Source organism: Xiphophorus maculatus, chromosome 18 (assembly GCF_002775205.1).
Source record: "Xiphophorus maculatus strain JP 163 A chromosome 18, X_maculatus-5.0-male, whole genome shotgun sequence".
Classification (NCBI taxonomy): domain Eukaryota; kingdom Metazoa; phylum Chordata; class Actinopteri; order Cyprinodontiformes; family Poeciliidae; genus Xiphophorus; species Xiphophorus maculatus.
The window spans coordinates 21,182,932-21,199,209 of record NC_036460.1 but is presented as its reverse complement, the minus strand read 5'-3'; the positions used below and the strand labels follow the sequence as shown (position 1 = coordinate 21,199,209).

Sequence of the window (16,278 nt, the reverse complement as noted above, 5' to 3'; positions counted from 1 at the left end):
CAGGGCACGTTTTCTGTCACAAGATCCGAATCAAATAAACATCTTTTTGAAGGGATGAAAAGCCAGATTTAGACTCTGCAGCCTATGGATGTAGGTTTTTCTCAGTAAACAAAGAGGATTAGAAGTCCAGTTGTTGTTATTTGGAGAAAGTTGTTCTGAATTAAACAGTCTTTGTGTTTCCGTAACTGAGTGATGTGAACAGGATTGGTGTGTCGATGCAAATGTTCTGAAAATTTGATCTTTTTTTTTCGAACATGTAGCTTTCTTTCTAATTTAAAAAGACAATTACTTCAAAAACATATAAACTCTCCCCGGTATTATCATGGTTCCCTGCAGTACAATTGTCTTATTGATTAGTCTCAAATTATTTCTTAGTTTCGGCAACCACATATTTTTAATTATAATTTTCATTCTTACAATAATGTTGAACCCACTGGTTTAACAAAACAGCAAAACAGATAGAAAACATTCAGTCTTTGACATTTTACCATCTTGGGTACTTAATTCAGAGAAGTGGCCTTTTTTTAACCTGACAGGTCATGACACGTTTTTAAATCTCATAAAACATGTTCGTGGGAACAGAATAAACTTTACTCACTGGAATTTTAACTGTCAAAAAAAGAAGAAAAAAAATATTAACATCCTTCTCCTATACAAACTGTGCTAATTCACTCAGCCATTGATACAAATAGAAAATGAGATCAGCAGTCTCATTTCAACTGCAATAGGCCTCAGGTTCTCTTTGCAGCAGTTTTGCAGCGTCTCCTACAGATTCCCAACATGCATCTCAGTAGGACATTAAAAGACTGAGTGTGCTTGTTTCACATCCTGTCAGATGCCATGATTGCTTCAGTGTTACTCTCTGTATTTTTTAGGTGGCTGTGACAGGGGCACGCCCGGGGCAGGACCCATGAGGAGTCATAGAAGATGCTCACAGCCTGGGCGCTTCTGCTCTTCTTAGCCATGTGGGTGAGAAGCACCTCTGGTGGCCCGCTCTCCTTCAGAATAGGTAAGCTGCAAAACAAAATTGTAATTATTTATTTCCTAGCATCAGTCATCAGGGATTTTATGTGATAGACTAGCACCAAGTAGGACATAAATTGTAAAGTGGAAGAAAAAACAAATGTGGTGCTCAAATGTTTTTACAAATACAAATCTTAAAAAGTGGTATGAATTTGTGTTCTGGTCAGTGTGTCGATATTTTGTAGACTTGCATTTTGCTGCAGTCGCAACTGCGACTCCTTTGGGTTTTTGTCTGCCAGCTTTGGACATATCGATTCTGAAGTTTCTTTAGTTCTCTTTGCAACATAGCCAAAGTTCAGTCAGACTGGATGGAAGGTGTATGTCAGCTAGGCCTGTAACAATAACAATTTTTTACTTAACTATAAATTGTCAGAAATTAACAGTAACTGTTATTTCGAGACTATTTAAACGTCATATATTGATAAGGGCATGAAAATAAGACTAATGAACCGTAATTTTATACGGCACCCGAAGACATTGTATATATCCGAAATAAAAACACAAACACCAAAAACAATAAATAAAACAGAAATTAAAAACACACATAACCACAGCTATTAATAACATGGATTATGAAGTCTGTGTAAACAAAATTGCCCTTCAAAAATTATTAATCATCAAAATGGAAACTATAGGTCTCATTTTAATTTATTCTGCACTTAATTGATTAATTGCTTATCGCTTAATGTCAACATACATTTTTAAGTCTTTTCACTGATTCTGAATTTAATTTATGTCTTGACCTTGATCTCTCATTCTGATAGATGTTTAATCTAAGACATTTCATTGTAGCCCAGGCTGCATGTTTATGGTTGCATTTTCTTCTAAAGGATAGACCTCTGCTCTGGTCTGAATCCTTTGCAGCCTCCAGCAGATTTTCCTCCAGTATTGGTGTATTGATGTGTTTTTAGCCCCGTCTATCCTTCCCAACAGCTTCCCACTTCCTGCTACAGATAATGCATCCCCACAGCATGATGCTGCAGCCGCCATGGATTTTAATTTCCAGGGATATTGTTTTGTTTGGTTTTGCTTTGTATGTTGATGTTGGCTATTGGACTGGAGAACCTTCCTCCAAATGTTTGCTTTCATACACTTGGCTTTTCGGTGAGGTGTTTTTTTTTTACCACTTTGTTTCAGTGAGCAGTAAGTTTCTTCTTGCCACTCATCCATAAAAGCCAGATTTGTGGAGCGCATGATTAATAGTTTCCTAATCAAATTACCTGAGCTGTTGTTGATGGATTTTGTTAGGTGGTATTAGAGTAAGAGGCTGAATACAAATGAATGCCAACCTTTTAGAATTTTTTTTATATAAATAAAACCGAAAGCATTGATCTTTTTTTTTTTTTCATTTGTTGTCAACTAAAACCCAATAAAACACATTATTTGTGGTTCCACCATGGAAAAAAAGTCAACTTCAAAGTGAATGAATATTTTTGCAAGAGCCTTTTAAGAGGGCTAATTAATCATGTGACCAGCAAAAACTTCCCCTTGATGGATAAATGACTGAGCAGCAAACAGAGTTGTTGATGACATTAAAGAATAAACTTTAAGACTTCTTTCAAAAAGTCTCTCATACACCTCACAAGACATTAACTGTCTCATTGTGAAAGGAAAAACAGCTTAAAAGAAAATATCTCAAAAGCCACATGGGAGACTCGTACTCCTGCATTTTGCTCAGAACGTGTTGAAGAAATTTCATGAAGACGTCAGAAAAGTGTGTCAAAGTGAGATTTCTGTGACATGCTCTTCCTCTCCGAATCTGAACCGCTTCACTTAATGAGATATATTTTCAAAGCTTGGGAGCCAAAACAAACTTTTCAGTTTGAGGAAACTTCAGACGTTGAATATATAGTCTTTAGCACACATGGTGTTTTATGAAGCAGATATCTCCTTTAAGTTTCATTTTGAATGTTTAATGTAGTGGTGTTAAGTTTACAGAAACATCTTTGTTTCCTGGAAACCACAATCTTTTTGTTATTATTATTTTTTATATTATACTTTTCCAAAATATTCAGAGCAATGTAAATGTGGCACCTTGTAAAAACTAAAATTGGTTACCATTTTCTTGCTTTCACAGTGTCCAGTCATCTTTTGGATATTTTTCAGTCAATCATGCAGGAGCATCATAATATATAAGAATATAATCAATGTACATGTGTTTCCAGTCATATTTAACTAAAAATATTATGTTGTAGAACATCCTGTGGTCTACATAATCATCCCATAGTGTACTGGCTTGACAGCGGCCCAACAGACAGTCAAGGGCATCCAGTTATTTTCTTGTGTAAAGCCACATTGGGTTTAGAGACACACTTGGATATTTCATACTTGAGCTATTGAGAAAAAGTACTAGACTGCTGCTCTATGGCCCAAAGATATCTTGTCAGATAAAAGTACATTTTCAATTCATTCATTAGTTAAGGTCCAAAAATCTAAAGGAAAAGTGGAGAGACACAGAACCAGAGTTGCATTCAGTGTAAAGTTTCATCAGTCAGTGATGATTTAGGGAGCACTGTCATCTCGTGGTCCAACGTCTCATCAAGTCCAGAGTAAACTCTGCTGTCCACCAGAAAAATATTTGAGCATACTTCCCTTGCTGACCAACTTTGTGGAGAAGCTGATTTCATTTTCTAGCTGTCCTTGCCATCTGCTTACTAAAGCACAATATCTACTTATGTGACCATCATTGTGTTTGATTGGTTGGCAATCTGGCCTGACCTAAACCCCACAGACGATCAATGTGGTATTGTTAAGAGGAAGATGGAAGGCACCAGGGCCAACAATGCAGATAAGCTGAAGCCCACTATTAAGGCAACCAGGACTGTTTACTGAGATGGAACTGTATTTGCACTTGACCGTGTATAAATTGGTTTAGGTAATGCATAATTTTCAGAACTGGACCGTATGTAGAGAACAAATATCTGATGCAATATGACAAAGACTTCATCTGCAAAAGCTTGAGCGAGTGCTCATTTATGTTTCTATTTGGCTTTAGTGGAAAGATATGTGCATTGCCTATAGAAAGAGTAATGGAAAGATTAAGATGCATTTTCAGAATAGGCTTCATTCTGCAGAGAGCAGAGTTTGAGCCCAGCATCTCTGGGGCTTTGTAGATTTAACCTACAAGAACAGTTCGGGAAAAACCCAAAGTCACACACAAAAACAAAATATCACAAGATGATTATAACTCCTTTAATCAAAACTTAAACTTAACAGAATGACACTGACTGAATCAAAAAATGTACATTTTGAGGATATTCATTATCCTCTTCTTGATGCCATAATCAATTTTGTTTAATCAAATAAACAAAATCTTCCTATCATGACATGTAAGACATCTGTTTCAGGTCGTGCCTTAAAACGCATCCAAATGTGTGTCTCAGATTTACTCATGTTGGGATGTTTAAAATTGGAAGACAATAAAAACACTGTTGTGTTATTTTGCTCATGAGCATGGGTTGAAAGGAATAGAAATAATTGTGGAAATTCCAACCAACCTAAAACATGAATGTTAGTTTGACTTACTGTTGGAGAAAAAAAGATGTTTCTTGACTTACAGTGCACATGATTCATCCATATGTACAATTTGCAGATGCCTGAAGTTTCCAAGCAAGTATAGGTTAGGAATCAGGAAAGAGACGGGTTCTGTGCCCTGGAAATGGACATTTCTTTGGTATGAAATGTGTAAATCCACCCTAAACCAAAAGCAAAATACCATGTAAAGATGCATAAGCCAGGAAGTTAAAGCCTGAACACAAGCAGGTCTCCAAATGGACAATACAAGACATACTGGCAATTTAGTTACAAAGAGGCCTAAGGACCAAAAAGTCAATATTTCGGAGTGGCCATCATAAAACTCTGGTCTCGGTTCCATAAATAATGTTTAGGCAGAGCTGAAATGTATGTTGGGTCAAGAACACATTATAAACCTGATCAGCTGCACCAGGAGAAATAGAGCAAAATGTTACTAGGATAATCTTGTGAAAGCACACTAGAACGTTTTAATCAAGTAAATAAAAAAATCTGTTCTACAAGAAAGGAATATATAAATACATTTCTGACTATTTTAAAAAAATATGCTCCTCAACATCATTTGATTAAGCAAAAAGTAATGCTTTTGGTTATCTCAAAGGACGTAAAATACAAAATGTTTATTCAGATTTAATGTCAAACAGTCATAAGAAAAATATTGTTTTACACAGTGAATTTAAAAATCTGTTGTAAATTGCCTTAGATAGTTGAAAACACCTTAAGATGAAAGCTTAAATGATTGTTTTATTACTTAGAACTAGATTTAAGAAAATAAAATAAATTAATATTTCTTTAATGAGTGTTGGCTGGTGTCGTTAATGCTCAGCATCCTCAACCTAAGTAGATTTTTTCAAAGACATGTTCTGTTCAAATAAAAGTATTGCTTAGTTTTTCTAAGTCTGTCTTTCAAACTCCTTAGTGTATAAGAGCTGTTGCAAAGCTCTTCTGATCTGTGAGTCTCCTATTGTACAAGAAAAATGTTTATCCTTCCATTATTTCAAATGTTAACAGAACTGAGTCAGAACATACTGTCACTTCTTAACAGCATCAACATTTTATTATTTCTGAAAAGACCACTTTTATCACTCAGTAGATTTCTCCTTGTCTGCTCGCTCTCAGCTCTCAGCTCTGCTTCTGCGTAATACTGTTTGCAGACTGTCACACAGTGCTTTCAAACCACTTTGTGCTTTCTGAAAACAGCTCAAACCCAGAGTTTTCTTATATGAAAACACCAAGAACAAATCATTCTGTTGGATTTCGAATGTTTGCTGGTTCATGAACAGCAGCTTTACCCCTTTGTTTACCTTCACTATTCATCACCAGCCCCTGTCTGACTGTATTAATTCAGCTCTACAGCAGCAGTGGTTGTTTTTCTCCTTACTGCTGCATCATTGATAGATAATTAGCTGCCTGGCCTGCTTTTTCTCCTTTTTCTCTAATGTCATCTGCACATCACCCAGCTTGTTGCCAGTGTACCTTCATTACGAGGCATAAATATGAACCAGCAAAAGGCTCACATTTCAAAGTACACGCTGACACACAAACAAATGTGTAACCCCAAAGCATCACCACAGACTCCCCTCTGCCATTTGTGCTTTTGTAGATGGTATTTAGCATGGCTTTCCCAAGAGTCCTGCCTGGCTGGCATAATGTCACTGTCTGGCCTTCACTGAATGTGACGGTGCCAAAAACAACCTCCCACCTCTTCCACATTACCCCCAGGACCTTTCAGCGGCCAGCAGCAAGATCAGTGTGGTTGGGTTGTCTTTGCTTTGGTGGCAAATCCATTGATTAAAATTAAAAATGACAAACTTCTATTTATAAATAAGTCACTTTTAACATGTGATCCAAGGTGTCCATGTTAGTTTATAGAACTTTTACAGATTCAGTTAAAATTTTTATTAAGCACATGGAAAAAAAGAGAAACTGAATTTGATGGGATTTTTTTTTTTGATGGACCATCACAAAGTAGTGTGTCATTTAAACATTTCAGGAAAATGAAACATTGCTCTGAAAACTGACATAATTTCTGTTTAGCCACATTTACTCTGATACTCATAAATGAAATCAGTGTTGGTCAGTCCACCTACATATAACCTCAGTATAAATCCAGCTGTCGTGAAGGCTTCAGAGGTTAGAGAGGTCACATTAGAAAACAAAAAGCATCACAAAGACCAAGATTCACAGCAGACAAGTCATGAATAAAGTTGTGGAGAAGTTTAAAACTGGGCCAGGTTGTTAAACAATATGAAACATCTCAGAGCACTGTCCAGTCCAACATCTAGGAAAGATGCAGCAAACCCATGAATATTTGGATGTCCACCTTGCTGGCAGGCCAGGTTGGAAAAGCATTAGTTAGAAAAGAAACCAAGAGGACCATGATAATGTGGAGGAACTTAGATCTACAGCTCAGTTCAGAGAATATTTTGGCTGATAATTTTAATCTTTTATCATGCACTTCACAAATCTAACCTCTGCAAAAGACTGACGGGATGTTTAAATTGGGTCTTAAAGAAGGCTTAATAATGTCTTTATTTTGTCACAAAACCTTTAAATTACATAGCAAGCGTAGAAGAAAATAAGGCCAAAATCAGTATTTTTGACCAACAGGTAAAACATCATTTGTGATGAATAAAAATACCCCATAGTGTGATCTGGGTGGTGATGGTAGCATCATGCTGAGGGAATGTTTTCTTCTTCAACATAATGCTGACCAGCAGGCAGCTGGTCAGATATTACGGAGAACGGATTGGGTAAACTGTGATACCTGTATATAGAGGAACAACACCCCTAAAGACCCAAAGAAACCTTTAGACCTACAATGAGAAGGTTTACATTTAAGCATGTTTATGTTGGAAGGATTTTATACCTAAACATAAGAGAGAAATAGTGGCGATACCTAAAAGAGAAATTATAGGACATACTGTATTCAGCCTGACTGAACACAAGGTATTTTGCAAAAGATAATATTAAAAAAAATTCAGGATGTAGAAAACTGGTATATATGCCAAAGAATCTTGCAGCTGTAATTGAACTATGTGTGATGTTCTTTCCACTTCACAATTATTCACTATTTTGCAGATGTTTACTAAATTAAATCGCAATAAAATACATTAAAGGTTGTGGCTGTAAACTGTGTTTTGGTATATTTGGTCAGGATTGTATGGCTTGTTAATCACAGTCAATAGTTTCAAAATCCTGAATTGAAAAATGTTAACTCAAAGCATTTATGGAAGAGACTGAACTCCGTAATATTATGCAAAAATCCCAGATCAACACCATATGGTGCAGCTTGTTTTTGTTGGTGGTATCATCACTCCCCATTCGTTAAGTGAAGTAGTTTCTACTGCTTAATTTGATCCAGTCAGCAAAGGCTGCTTCTTTTGCTAATTTGAAGAAAATATTCCTCCGCTCACACATGATCACTGCCTTAAGCTGATGTCTGTTTTTTCTGTATACAGGGAGGGAAAACTTGGGCAAATAGACTGGAAAATCAGACATGATCCTTCATTAGAGCTGGATTCATCAGGCACCCTGTCTCGACTCCATAAACACGTTCTCACGCAGACATGCTTTGCATCTGTCCTGTTCAATAACAAAGTGTAAGAGCCAATTATAAGCTGTTCCTAAATCAAAGGCGGTAGGGGGTTTCACTGGAGACGGGCTCTTTTTCTCTCCCATTTCATAACCTTTATTGAATTCAACCTAATAAGAAAACCGGTGGGTGCAGATTAAATACTCTAAATTGATCACACTGGTTTTAGAATTATGTATATTTAAATTTTCTACATTCAGACAACATTACTACTTTGTATGAATAAATGCTGCGTTTATAACCAAATGGAATACAAATGGACTTTTATTTAAATACAAAAAATCTGTTAATTTTTCAAAACAAAAAAAGCATATTAAATACCAAAGCACATTTGAAACATTAATCGAAAAAGGAGAACATGTAAGACAACGCTGGCATTACTGAGAAACTTTATCCAAACTTGATGAAAAGAAACTGCTCAAGCGACCAAGAGGGAAACAGCAAAACTTCATGACTGCAGGAGTTCCTATATCGCCAAAAGAACATCATCACCACAATAAAGCAATACAAACATAAAGGTTTTGTTTTTGATACAAAACCTTTACATTTCTACTAGAAAGCTTGAGATGTGAATTGAAAAATTTCAGTCATTTCCTACATTTGCTCCCGAGAATGAAATTATTTAATTTGCCAGATTAATACTGAAAAATCTATTTTAAACTTTATCATTTGCAGTCAACTGATATTTTAAATAAATTGTAGACTATAATTACAGCCATGTTTAAGCAGTGCAGAGTAATAAGACCTTCGAATTATCACATAAACACAGCAGTGCACACCCAGTCAAATCCTCAAACTCGTACTACAATTACTTTTGCCTAAGGCTTGTTAACCTGAAATGCTTATATTTATTTATTTATTGTATTCACCTTATTAATAATAAAAGATAAAAAAATAGCTGGAGGACTACCCGGACTCCTGGAGCAGCTGCTAACTGCCTGGCACCACAGGAAGAAGTCGGACAAATCAACCTGTGCCTCTTTGCTCTGTTTTCCACACTCAGCGGGAGGAGATGATGGAGAATCCTCAGTGGGCTGAATTCAATTCGCTTCACCTCCACTGCAGCAAATGCTGAGCCATCTTTACCGGCTCCTTTAGGACAGATGACGTTTGAGCTGTTGGACTGGGATTCAGTTTCTTTTGAGATAGATATTAGAACTGGAAAGCGTGCTGTTAATAAGAGTCACAACAAGAGTCATTTTGCCCCCCATTGTGCCGTAAATAGAGAGGACACACTCTAACTGTTGGTTGCCACTCTTCTTTGGTTACCCAAGAAAACATATTTCAAGTTATTTGCTTCTGGTTTATTTCCTCCAACTGTGTGAGGATTAAAAACTTATTTGAATGAAGCCTCGCTATCCACGGCAGGACTTAACAAAACTATTTTGAGGTTTTTTTTTAAAAAAATGCATAGAAAAACCTCTGGAATATTGCACACCTTTTGCAAGGTTGCTAATGCCTGTGACCATTGGATGAAAGGGAAGATTTGATAGGTCACCAGTCCATGCCAGTGCCACACAGACACACAACAGTTGTGCATGATCATACTGGTACCTCTTTCATTTTAGAGTGATCAAGCATGTGGCAACAGTGAAAACAAACACCTCACTTGTAATATGAAGAAACTTCCAGCAGAACCAAAACATGCTGTAAACAACCATCTAGTCTGACCTTCTGCAAGTATTGGGAAATGAAGGGTGAAAAGTGATTAAACTGGCACAAATCGGTATGTGTTCTTGTTTGATTTTTTTCATTCGGTGAAACTCCCTTCATGTTTTCTATACTCTGCTTGGATAACCTCAACTTATGTGACATGCCAGTACAGTGTCAGGGAACTATCCTATTCCTATCCTATTTGAGGTCTGTTTTTAGTAGAATAGATTTTGCTGTAAAGCAGCAATTACAACAAAATAATGAAAGGAATAGATCAAGTTTCTTAGATGACAGTATAATGTAAGAAGGATCATATTTTACAAAGTCTTGAATATAAAATGCTACTAGGCCTAAATATTTGTAAAAGGTACTCATGGTTTAGCTAGGAGTTGGGAAATACATTTTAAGAATAATTAAGCTAATAATTTCTGTTTTTATTATTTTAAAGCAAATAATGATATCAAATCAAAACTAAACAGAAATATAGCATACATATGCTGCAAAATCATTTTGTATGTTCAGTGGTATTTGTCCAGCATTTTTATGTTTTTATGTGTGAGCTTTGTTTTTTTGTTGTTTTTTTTTTCAGCTTCTTCCATGCAGTGATGGCCTGGGTGGCTCATTGCAATGGAGTCTTGGAGTGTAATTAGCCTTGCTGAAGTAATGTCCACCAGTCAGCAGCACTGCACTGTCAATTCCCTCAGTTGTTCTCTCTCAGTGACTTATTAAGGCCAGCTGCAAGAGCCACTGCAGCTGAGTCACTGTACCCTTGCCTCCAGTCAGCTTCATTCTGCCCCCATTCGCTCTAATTTCAGATGCCATCTATGAACTCATTTAACTTTCTGTGAAGCCCAGGCAAGATGGCATGTTGGGTGGGAAAGACTGAATTGTATCTGAGGAAAGCATCCTGGGTTTCCTCAGGATGCCCAGTTGTGGGCTCATCAGCTAATGTTTAGGTTAAAAATGTTTCTCAGAAAATTAAGGTTAAAGCAGAGGCTGACGTCCCAATAAGGACCCTGGGGAGGAGACCTCATAATTATTGTCCTGGCTTGTAATTACTCAGCCATGTGCTGTTTGAGTCATTACTTTGATGACACTCCAACATGTGTTTTCACAGAGTTGAAGCTGTGGGGAATATTTGAGATCTTTGTCTTTTTAGGTGACCACCTGTTACATGAGATGAATACCTATTTCTTTTTTTTTTAAAATCGTTTTGTTCAGATACAATAGCAGATAATGAGGATGTATCTGAAGGAAATGAAGCTTAATTATCCAGCAGCATTTGTGCCTCCAGGCAAAACATCCTTTATTACAACTCAGTCACCTAATTTAAAATTGTTTGTTTAGGATTTTTTTTGGGAGGAGGCTTTGTATTTGGAGCAGAATTCAGTCCAAATACATGCAGAGACAAATCTCCCCCATGGGGTCTAAATGAATTGAGGCAAGATTATGACTAATCTCTAAGGTTTTAATTACCGGGACAGGTGCTGGGACCAATCATTTATTTAATGCCAGAAATGGCAGATCAGAATGATTTTATACATTTATGCACACTTTACTTTTCCTTTACTGTGGAGCTTACTGCATAAATTATGCAGCAGATCTGATAAGTGATATAACAATCGTGTATGTGTGTACTTTTAATCTCACACCCTAACAGAACATCTTCAATCACTGTAACCTCAGTGGAGCTCATGAAGACAAATTCAAATATGAGCTGGTTTTCCTCCGTGAACCTGCACTTTATATGCACAACAACTTCTCTGCTATACACAAACAGAAAAAAAAATTGGTACTTAAATTATTAACAAACTAATTACAAGCTGCAGGGTTATGTTTGTGGATGCGTAATGGAGCTTGTCTCCTGTTGAGCTGGAGTCCGTGAGCGTAGTTTAAAGACAACGGCATTAGAGTTTGAAGATTATTACCGTATGCTGCGGTGGTATGGAATGAAGGTCATAAAAATGGCATGTCTGGACCTCAGTTGAAATGAGGTTGGTGGTTGGCGTGGTTTCAAATGCAATAAACATGAGAACAGTGACTCCCATTGGAAATATTAAATGTTGATCTGAAAAAGAGAGTTCATACTCATCAGGAAACACAAATGTGATGTAGTATTTCAATGAATGCCTCTGATAGCTAGCTTCAAAATGGAGTTTTAAAGCAGAAATGTTGGGCTTCTGAAAAGTATGTACATTTTTTTGCACTCAATACTTAGTTAGGCATCTTGCATGAATTACTGCACCAATGCACCACACAGAGGCCATCATCCTGTGGTACTGCAGAGGTGTAATGGAAGCACAGATTGCTTTGAAAGCTGCCTTCAGGTCATCTGCCTTGCTTGGTCTGGTGGCTCTCATTTTCATCTTTACAACAGCCTATAGATTTTCTAGGACGTCCAGGTTCAGGGGAGTTTGCTGGCCAATCAAGAACGCCACAGTCACTGAACCAGCTTTTGGTACCTTTGGTGATGTGAGCAAGTGCCAAGTCCTACTAGAAGATAAAATCAGCAGCTCCATACAGTTTGTCAACAAAGGGAAGCATAGAATGCTCTAGAATTTCCTGGTGGATGGCTGCATTGACTTTGGACTTCAGAAAACAAAATGGACCAACACCAGCAGAAGACATGGCACCCCAAACCATGACTGACTGGAAACTGAAACTGAAACTGGATTCTGAGCCATTGCACAAGAGTCCACTCCTTAGCCTCTGACATTGCCTCTGGGTAAGATTATGTGTTTCACTTTCTGAAATGACTGGCAAGAAATATTGATCTTATACACAATATGAGATGTACTAGTATTACCTCATAAAGTCCCCAGTGAACGTATTTTGATTTGGAAAACATATAGCCTTTATAACTCTTAAGAATACTTAAAAATATTACTAAATCTTATACATTGCTAAAAATATGTATTTCCCAAAGAAAAATTCTAGATCCAGATAATGCATCCCCTATGTTATGAAAACGCTTTGCATATTCCCAAACCATAGTGTAAATGTGCATAATATAGGGGTAAAAGAGCAAGAAGAGCAAACGGGTGAAATGGGATTGAGCCTGGGCATTTTTAATTCTTTATGCCACATTGTCTTCAGGAAACAGAATGTATTTCTCCTTTTTTTCGGTTCATTTTTAATTCATCCCACATTTGCACCTCCGAACAGACAAGGACATCAATTTTCTCTGCGAAGCAGATGTGTTTGTGCTGCATATCTTGGTTCTACTCCTCCATTCAAGCCCATGCTTTGTTGAAAGAGCACTTTAAAGAAAATTAAAGCACATGATCTGATTATTCATGATTGATTCCAACCCAAACTTATTGTGATTTATTTCCCCTATTCTAAGCCATCGTTTTCCACCTGCAGACTGTGTGCACCACTGCTGTGTTACTGCCTTTGGTTTCAAAACTATTGAATACGTGCTGCCAGGGCCAACATGTGAACTCATGCCCTGATGCATGAAAATGTTGTTGTAACTGCTATAAATGCCATGCCTTTTGTCCTGAGTTGAGCTATTATCTCCTGGCAGTGAGCAGAGAAATAACAGCTTTGTTGACTTGGTTTTGATTAGTGCAGAACAAAACTACAGCAATGATGTGCTCACGTAATCACAAACTGGCTCACGTTTTGTATATGTTTTGCATAAATAGAAATCCACACTTCACTTTTTAACTGCACGGCCTATACACTTTCCATCTCTGATCAGCTTGATAGTCTTTTGCAAGTTAAAAAGCTTATCTGTTCTTCCTAATTGTATTTTTTAAAGAGTGAACTTCAAAGCCTACTGTTTTTTTTAAACCAATAATTAGCTGAAAATTTGGTTTAGGGAATTAATGTATAAACTTAGATCTTGATTTCTCTATATTTATGTCAGAGTTTAGGAGGGAAGAAGTCAAATGACGGAAGAAAATATCTTGGAGGTTGCAAAATACTTGAGAATGAGGTTTAAGGATCACAGCCAAACAACACGATGGGCTCCAAATATCAAACATATAGCCAGAGCTGCAAAAAATGGTTTGGAACAAATAGTAGTGTTGTTTTTGAGTAATCCAGTCAACATTAAGATCTAAATACAATTTGGAACCTGTGGAAAGACGTGAAAGCTGATATTCACATATGATGTCTGTCTAATCTGTTTTAAGAAATTTTGTAAAGAAAAAACTTTTATGGCAAAACTTTTATTTAGATGTACAGAGCTTGTAGAGACATGCCCAAAAAGTCTTCTCAATGTCATTTCTGTAAAAAAAAATATAGACTGTTTTCTGTAAGACACATTCAAGTTTCTGGCTATGTTATGACAAACAAAAATCTAGGTGTATGAATATTTTTATCAAAGCACTCTCTGGTATTACTCTTTTTTTTCTTTTTGGCTACTTTAAGCATTGAAATCCTGAAAAACACAAGTAGGGAGGTTCAGCCAACCTGCTACAAAGTGGAACAAAACCATCAAAATAGAAGCAGACAAAGAAAGAACAAAACCTTAATGACACTGACCTTCAGAAACACACTATATTAATAAAGTCAGTAGTGTTCTGCTATTAAAGAGGTTTTTATTACTGCAAATATTTTTTTTCTCTTCCCACATTCACAGTAAAAGTGGAAATACAAAATAAAATTACTGTGACACTGAAAATGTGACAATGAAAGTGTTGGTGGAAGAGATTAACACCAAATAAACTCTCCTGTTGGTAGTTAGTAGCTTCTGTCTTTTCTGAATAAACAGAAGATCTAGAGCAGCACACATGAACAAACCAATATAGTTGAATCAGTTTTTCATTTGTCTTGGCAGTAAGTGATTGGATCAGCATCAAACTGCCTCAAATAGACATCCTTAATGCAGTTAGCAAAATTCTCACTTCTTAACATGTGCGTGTTTTGTCATTTTTTTCCTTTTTCTTCTTTTCATTTTCTTCTCAAAGATGTCAATACATTGTTGAGGTGGTTGTGGTATGTAAAAATTGACTGATGTTCTCAGACAATTTTGTAAACTTTCTGTTTGTGTGCAACTGGAACGTATAAAATCTAAAGCCACAATGCACAACTCATATGAGTGGAATAGGGAATTTTAAATTTTTTGTCAGAATGTTTTCTTTTAAATTGCCAAGGATGTTGACACATTTCATGTCTGTGTTTGAAAAACTGAAGTCCAATATGGAACAACTTCATAATAATCTAACCTAATATCAGCAAAGTATGTGAGTTGCTGATAGTGCTCCTAGATGTTGCACAGTGCATATTAGAACCGAAAATGTACTGCGTACAACAGGATAAGCAAGTTATCTAGGCAGGGCCATCAGTCTTTTTCCACAATAACTGATTGACTGACCACTCGGAAAAGACATGTAAGCTTTATACACGGTCAATGAGTACCACATGACATCAACTAATTACTGGTTGAATTAACCAGGAAGAAGAAGGAACCACTTTAAGCATTTGGCATCCTGTGGTGAGTGAAACTTTATTAATGATTTATATATGCAGATTACTGCTTATTTCATGGAACATTTCTAAATATCAAAAGAAGGGGTTCATTCTGGCCTTGCTGAAGATTACATTGCACATGGCAAGAAATGAATGGTTCTTTGAAGAATGGATTATGATGACAGTTCTTTAGAGCACCATTATGCAAAACCATGTTTCTTGGTGATTTTGTGTGTGTGTGTGTGCTCAACATTTAGCAGGAGTTTTGCAAAAGTTTTTTTCGGGGAACTGAAATATTCCTATTCTGTTGAATTCTTTCTGGTTCCAGTTTCCTGCTTTATTTCTCTCTGTGCAAGGACAATTGTTTTTTGCTAAAGCTGAAAACTGATGGCATGAATGCTGAAGTTAAGACATAAGGCTGGATCGTTTTATAGAGTTTGAAGAGGATTTGCTTTATTACAGCACAAAAACACCAATAATGGTTGAGATTAGAGTTGTGATGAGAAATAGCATTGTGCTAAGACTGTTCAGTCTCATCGACCTAAGCTGGCAGCTGTGGGTTTTTCTTTTTTTGTTGTTGTCTTTTTATTGTTTTTTCCTCTGACTCGCTTTGGTCTCTAAGGTGCGTTAAGAGAAATAACAAACCCTCTGACTTCTGCTGTTTTTCCCCCACTAATTTAGACTAGTCAATTCCTCTTCCATAGCAGTGCTTATTACTGTGGAACTGTTGGGAGTAAAGTGTTTCCTCCAGTGCGCCAAAAGACTCTAGCTGCCACTTTTCACTTGTCAGGAGATTCACAGAGGTTTTCACGATTCCTCTCTCTCCCAGTCCCCTCCAATATTAGATCTCTGACTGATTTGCAGAAATCACTGAGGCAATTACAGACACATAATCCCCTTTTGAAATTAGAAGTGTGGCTACTGATCTAATGGACCACAAAGATCTCCTGAGAAGAGTAAGTCCATCCTTGGACATTCCTGTCACTTCCCACTTCCTTAGATTAGTTCCTCAAACTGTTTGGTATTTTATCAGATGGATAACAACATATCAAAAT

The 16,278-nt window shown here is 36.8% G+C and overlaps 1 protein-coding gene across 4 annotated transcripts in view; it reads left to right on the top strand.

Annotated features, from left to right (window-relative positions):
- Window positions 1-16,278, top strand: part of grik4 (glutamate ionotropic receptor kainate type subunit 4) — a 349,633-nt gene that overhangs the window by 155,826 nt on the left and 177,529 nt on the right. For all 4 annotated transcript variants that reach the window (XM_023351803.1, XM_023351802.1, XM_023351801.1 and 1 more), the window contains exon 3: window positions 876-1,009. In XM_023351803.1, coding sequence (XP_023207571.1) covers window positions 928-1,009 — 82 coding nt within the window. In that variant the 5' untranslated portion in view covers window positions 876-927. The remainder of the gene's footprint in view (window positions 1-875; window positions 1,010-16,278) is intronic.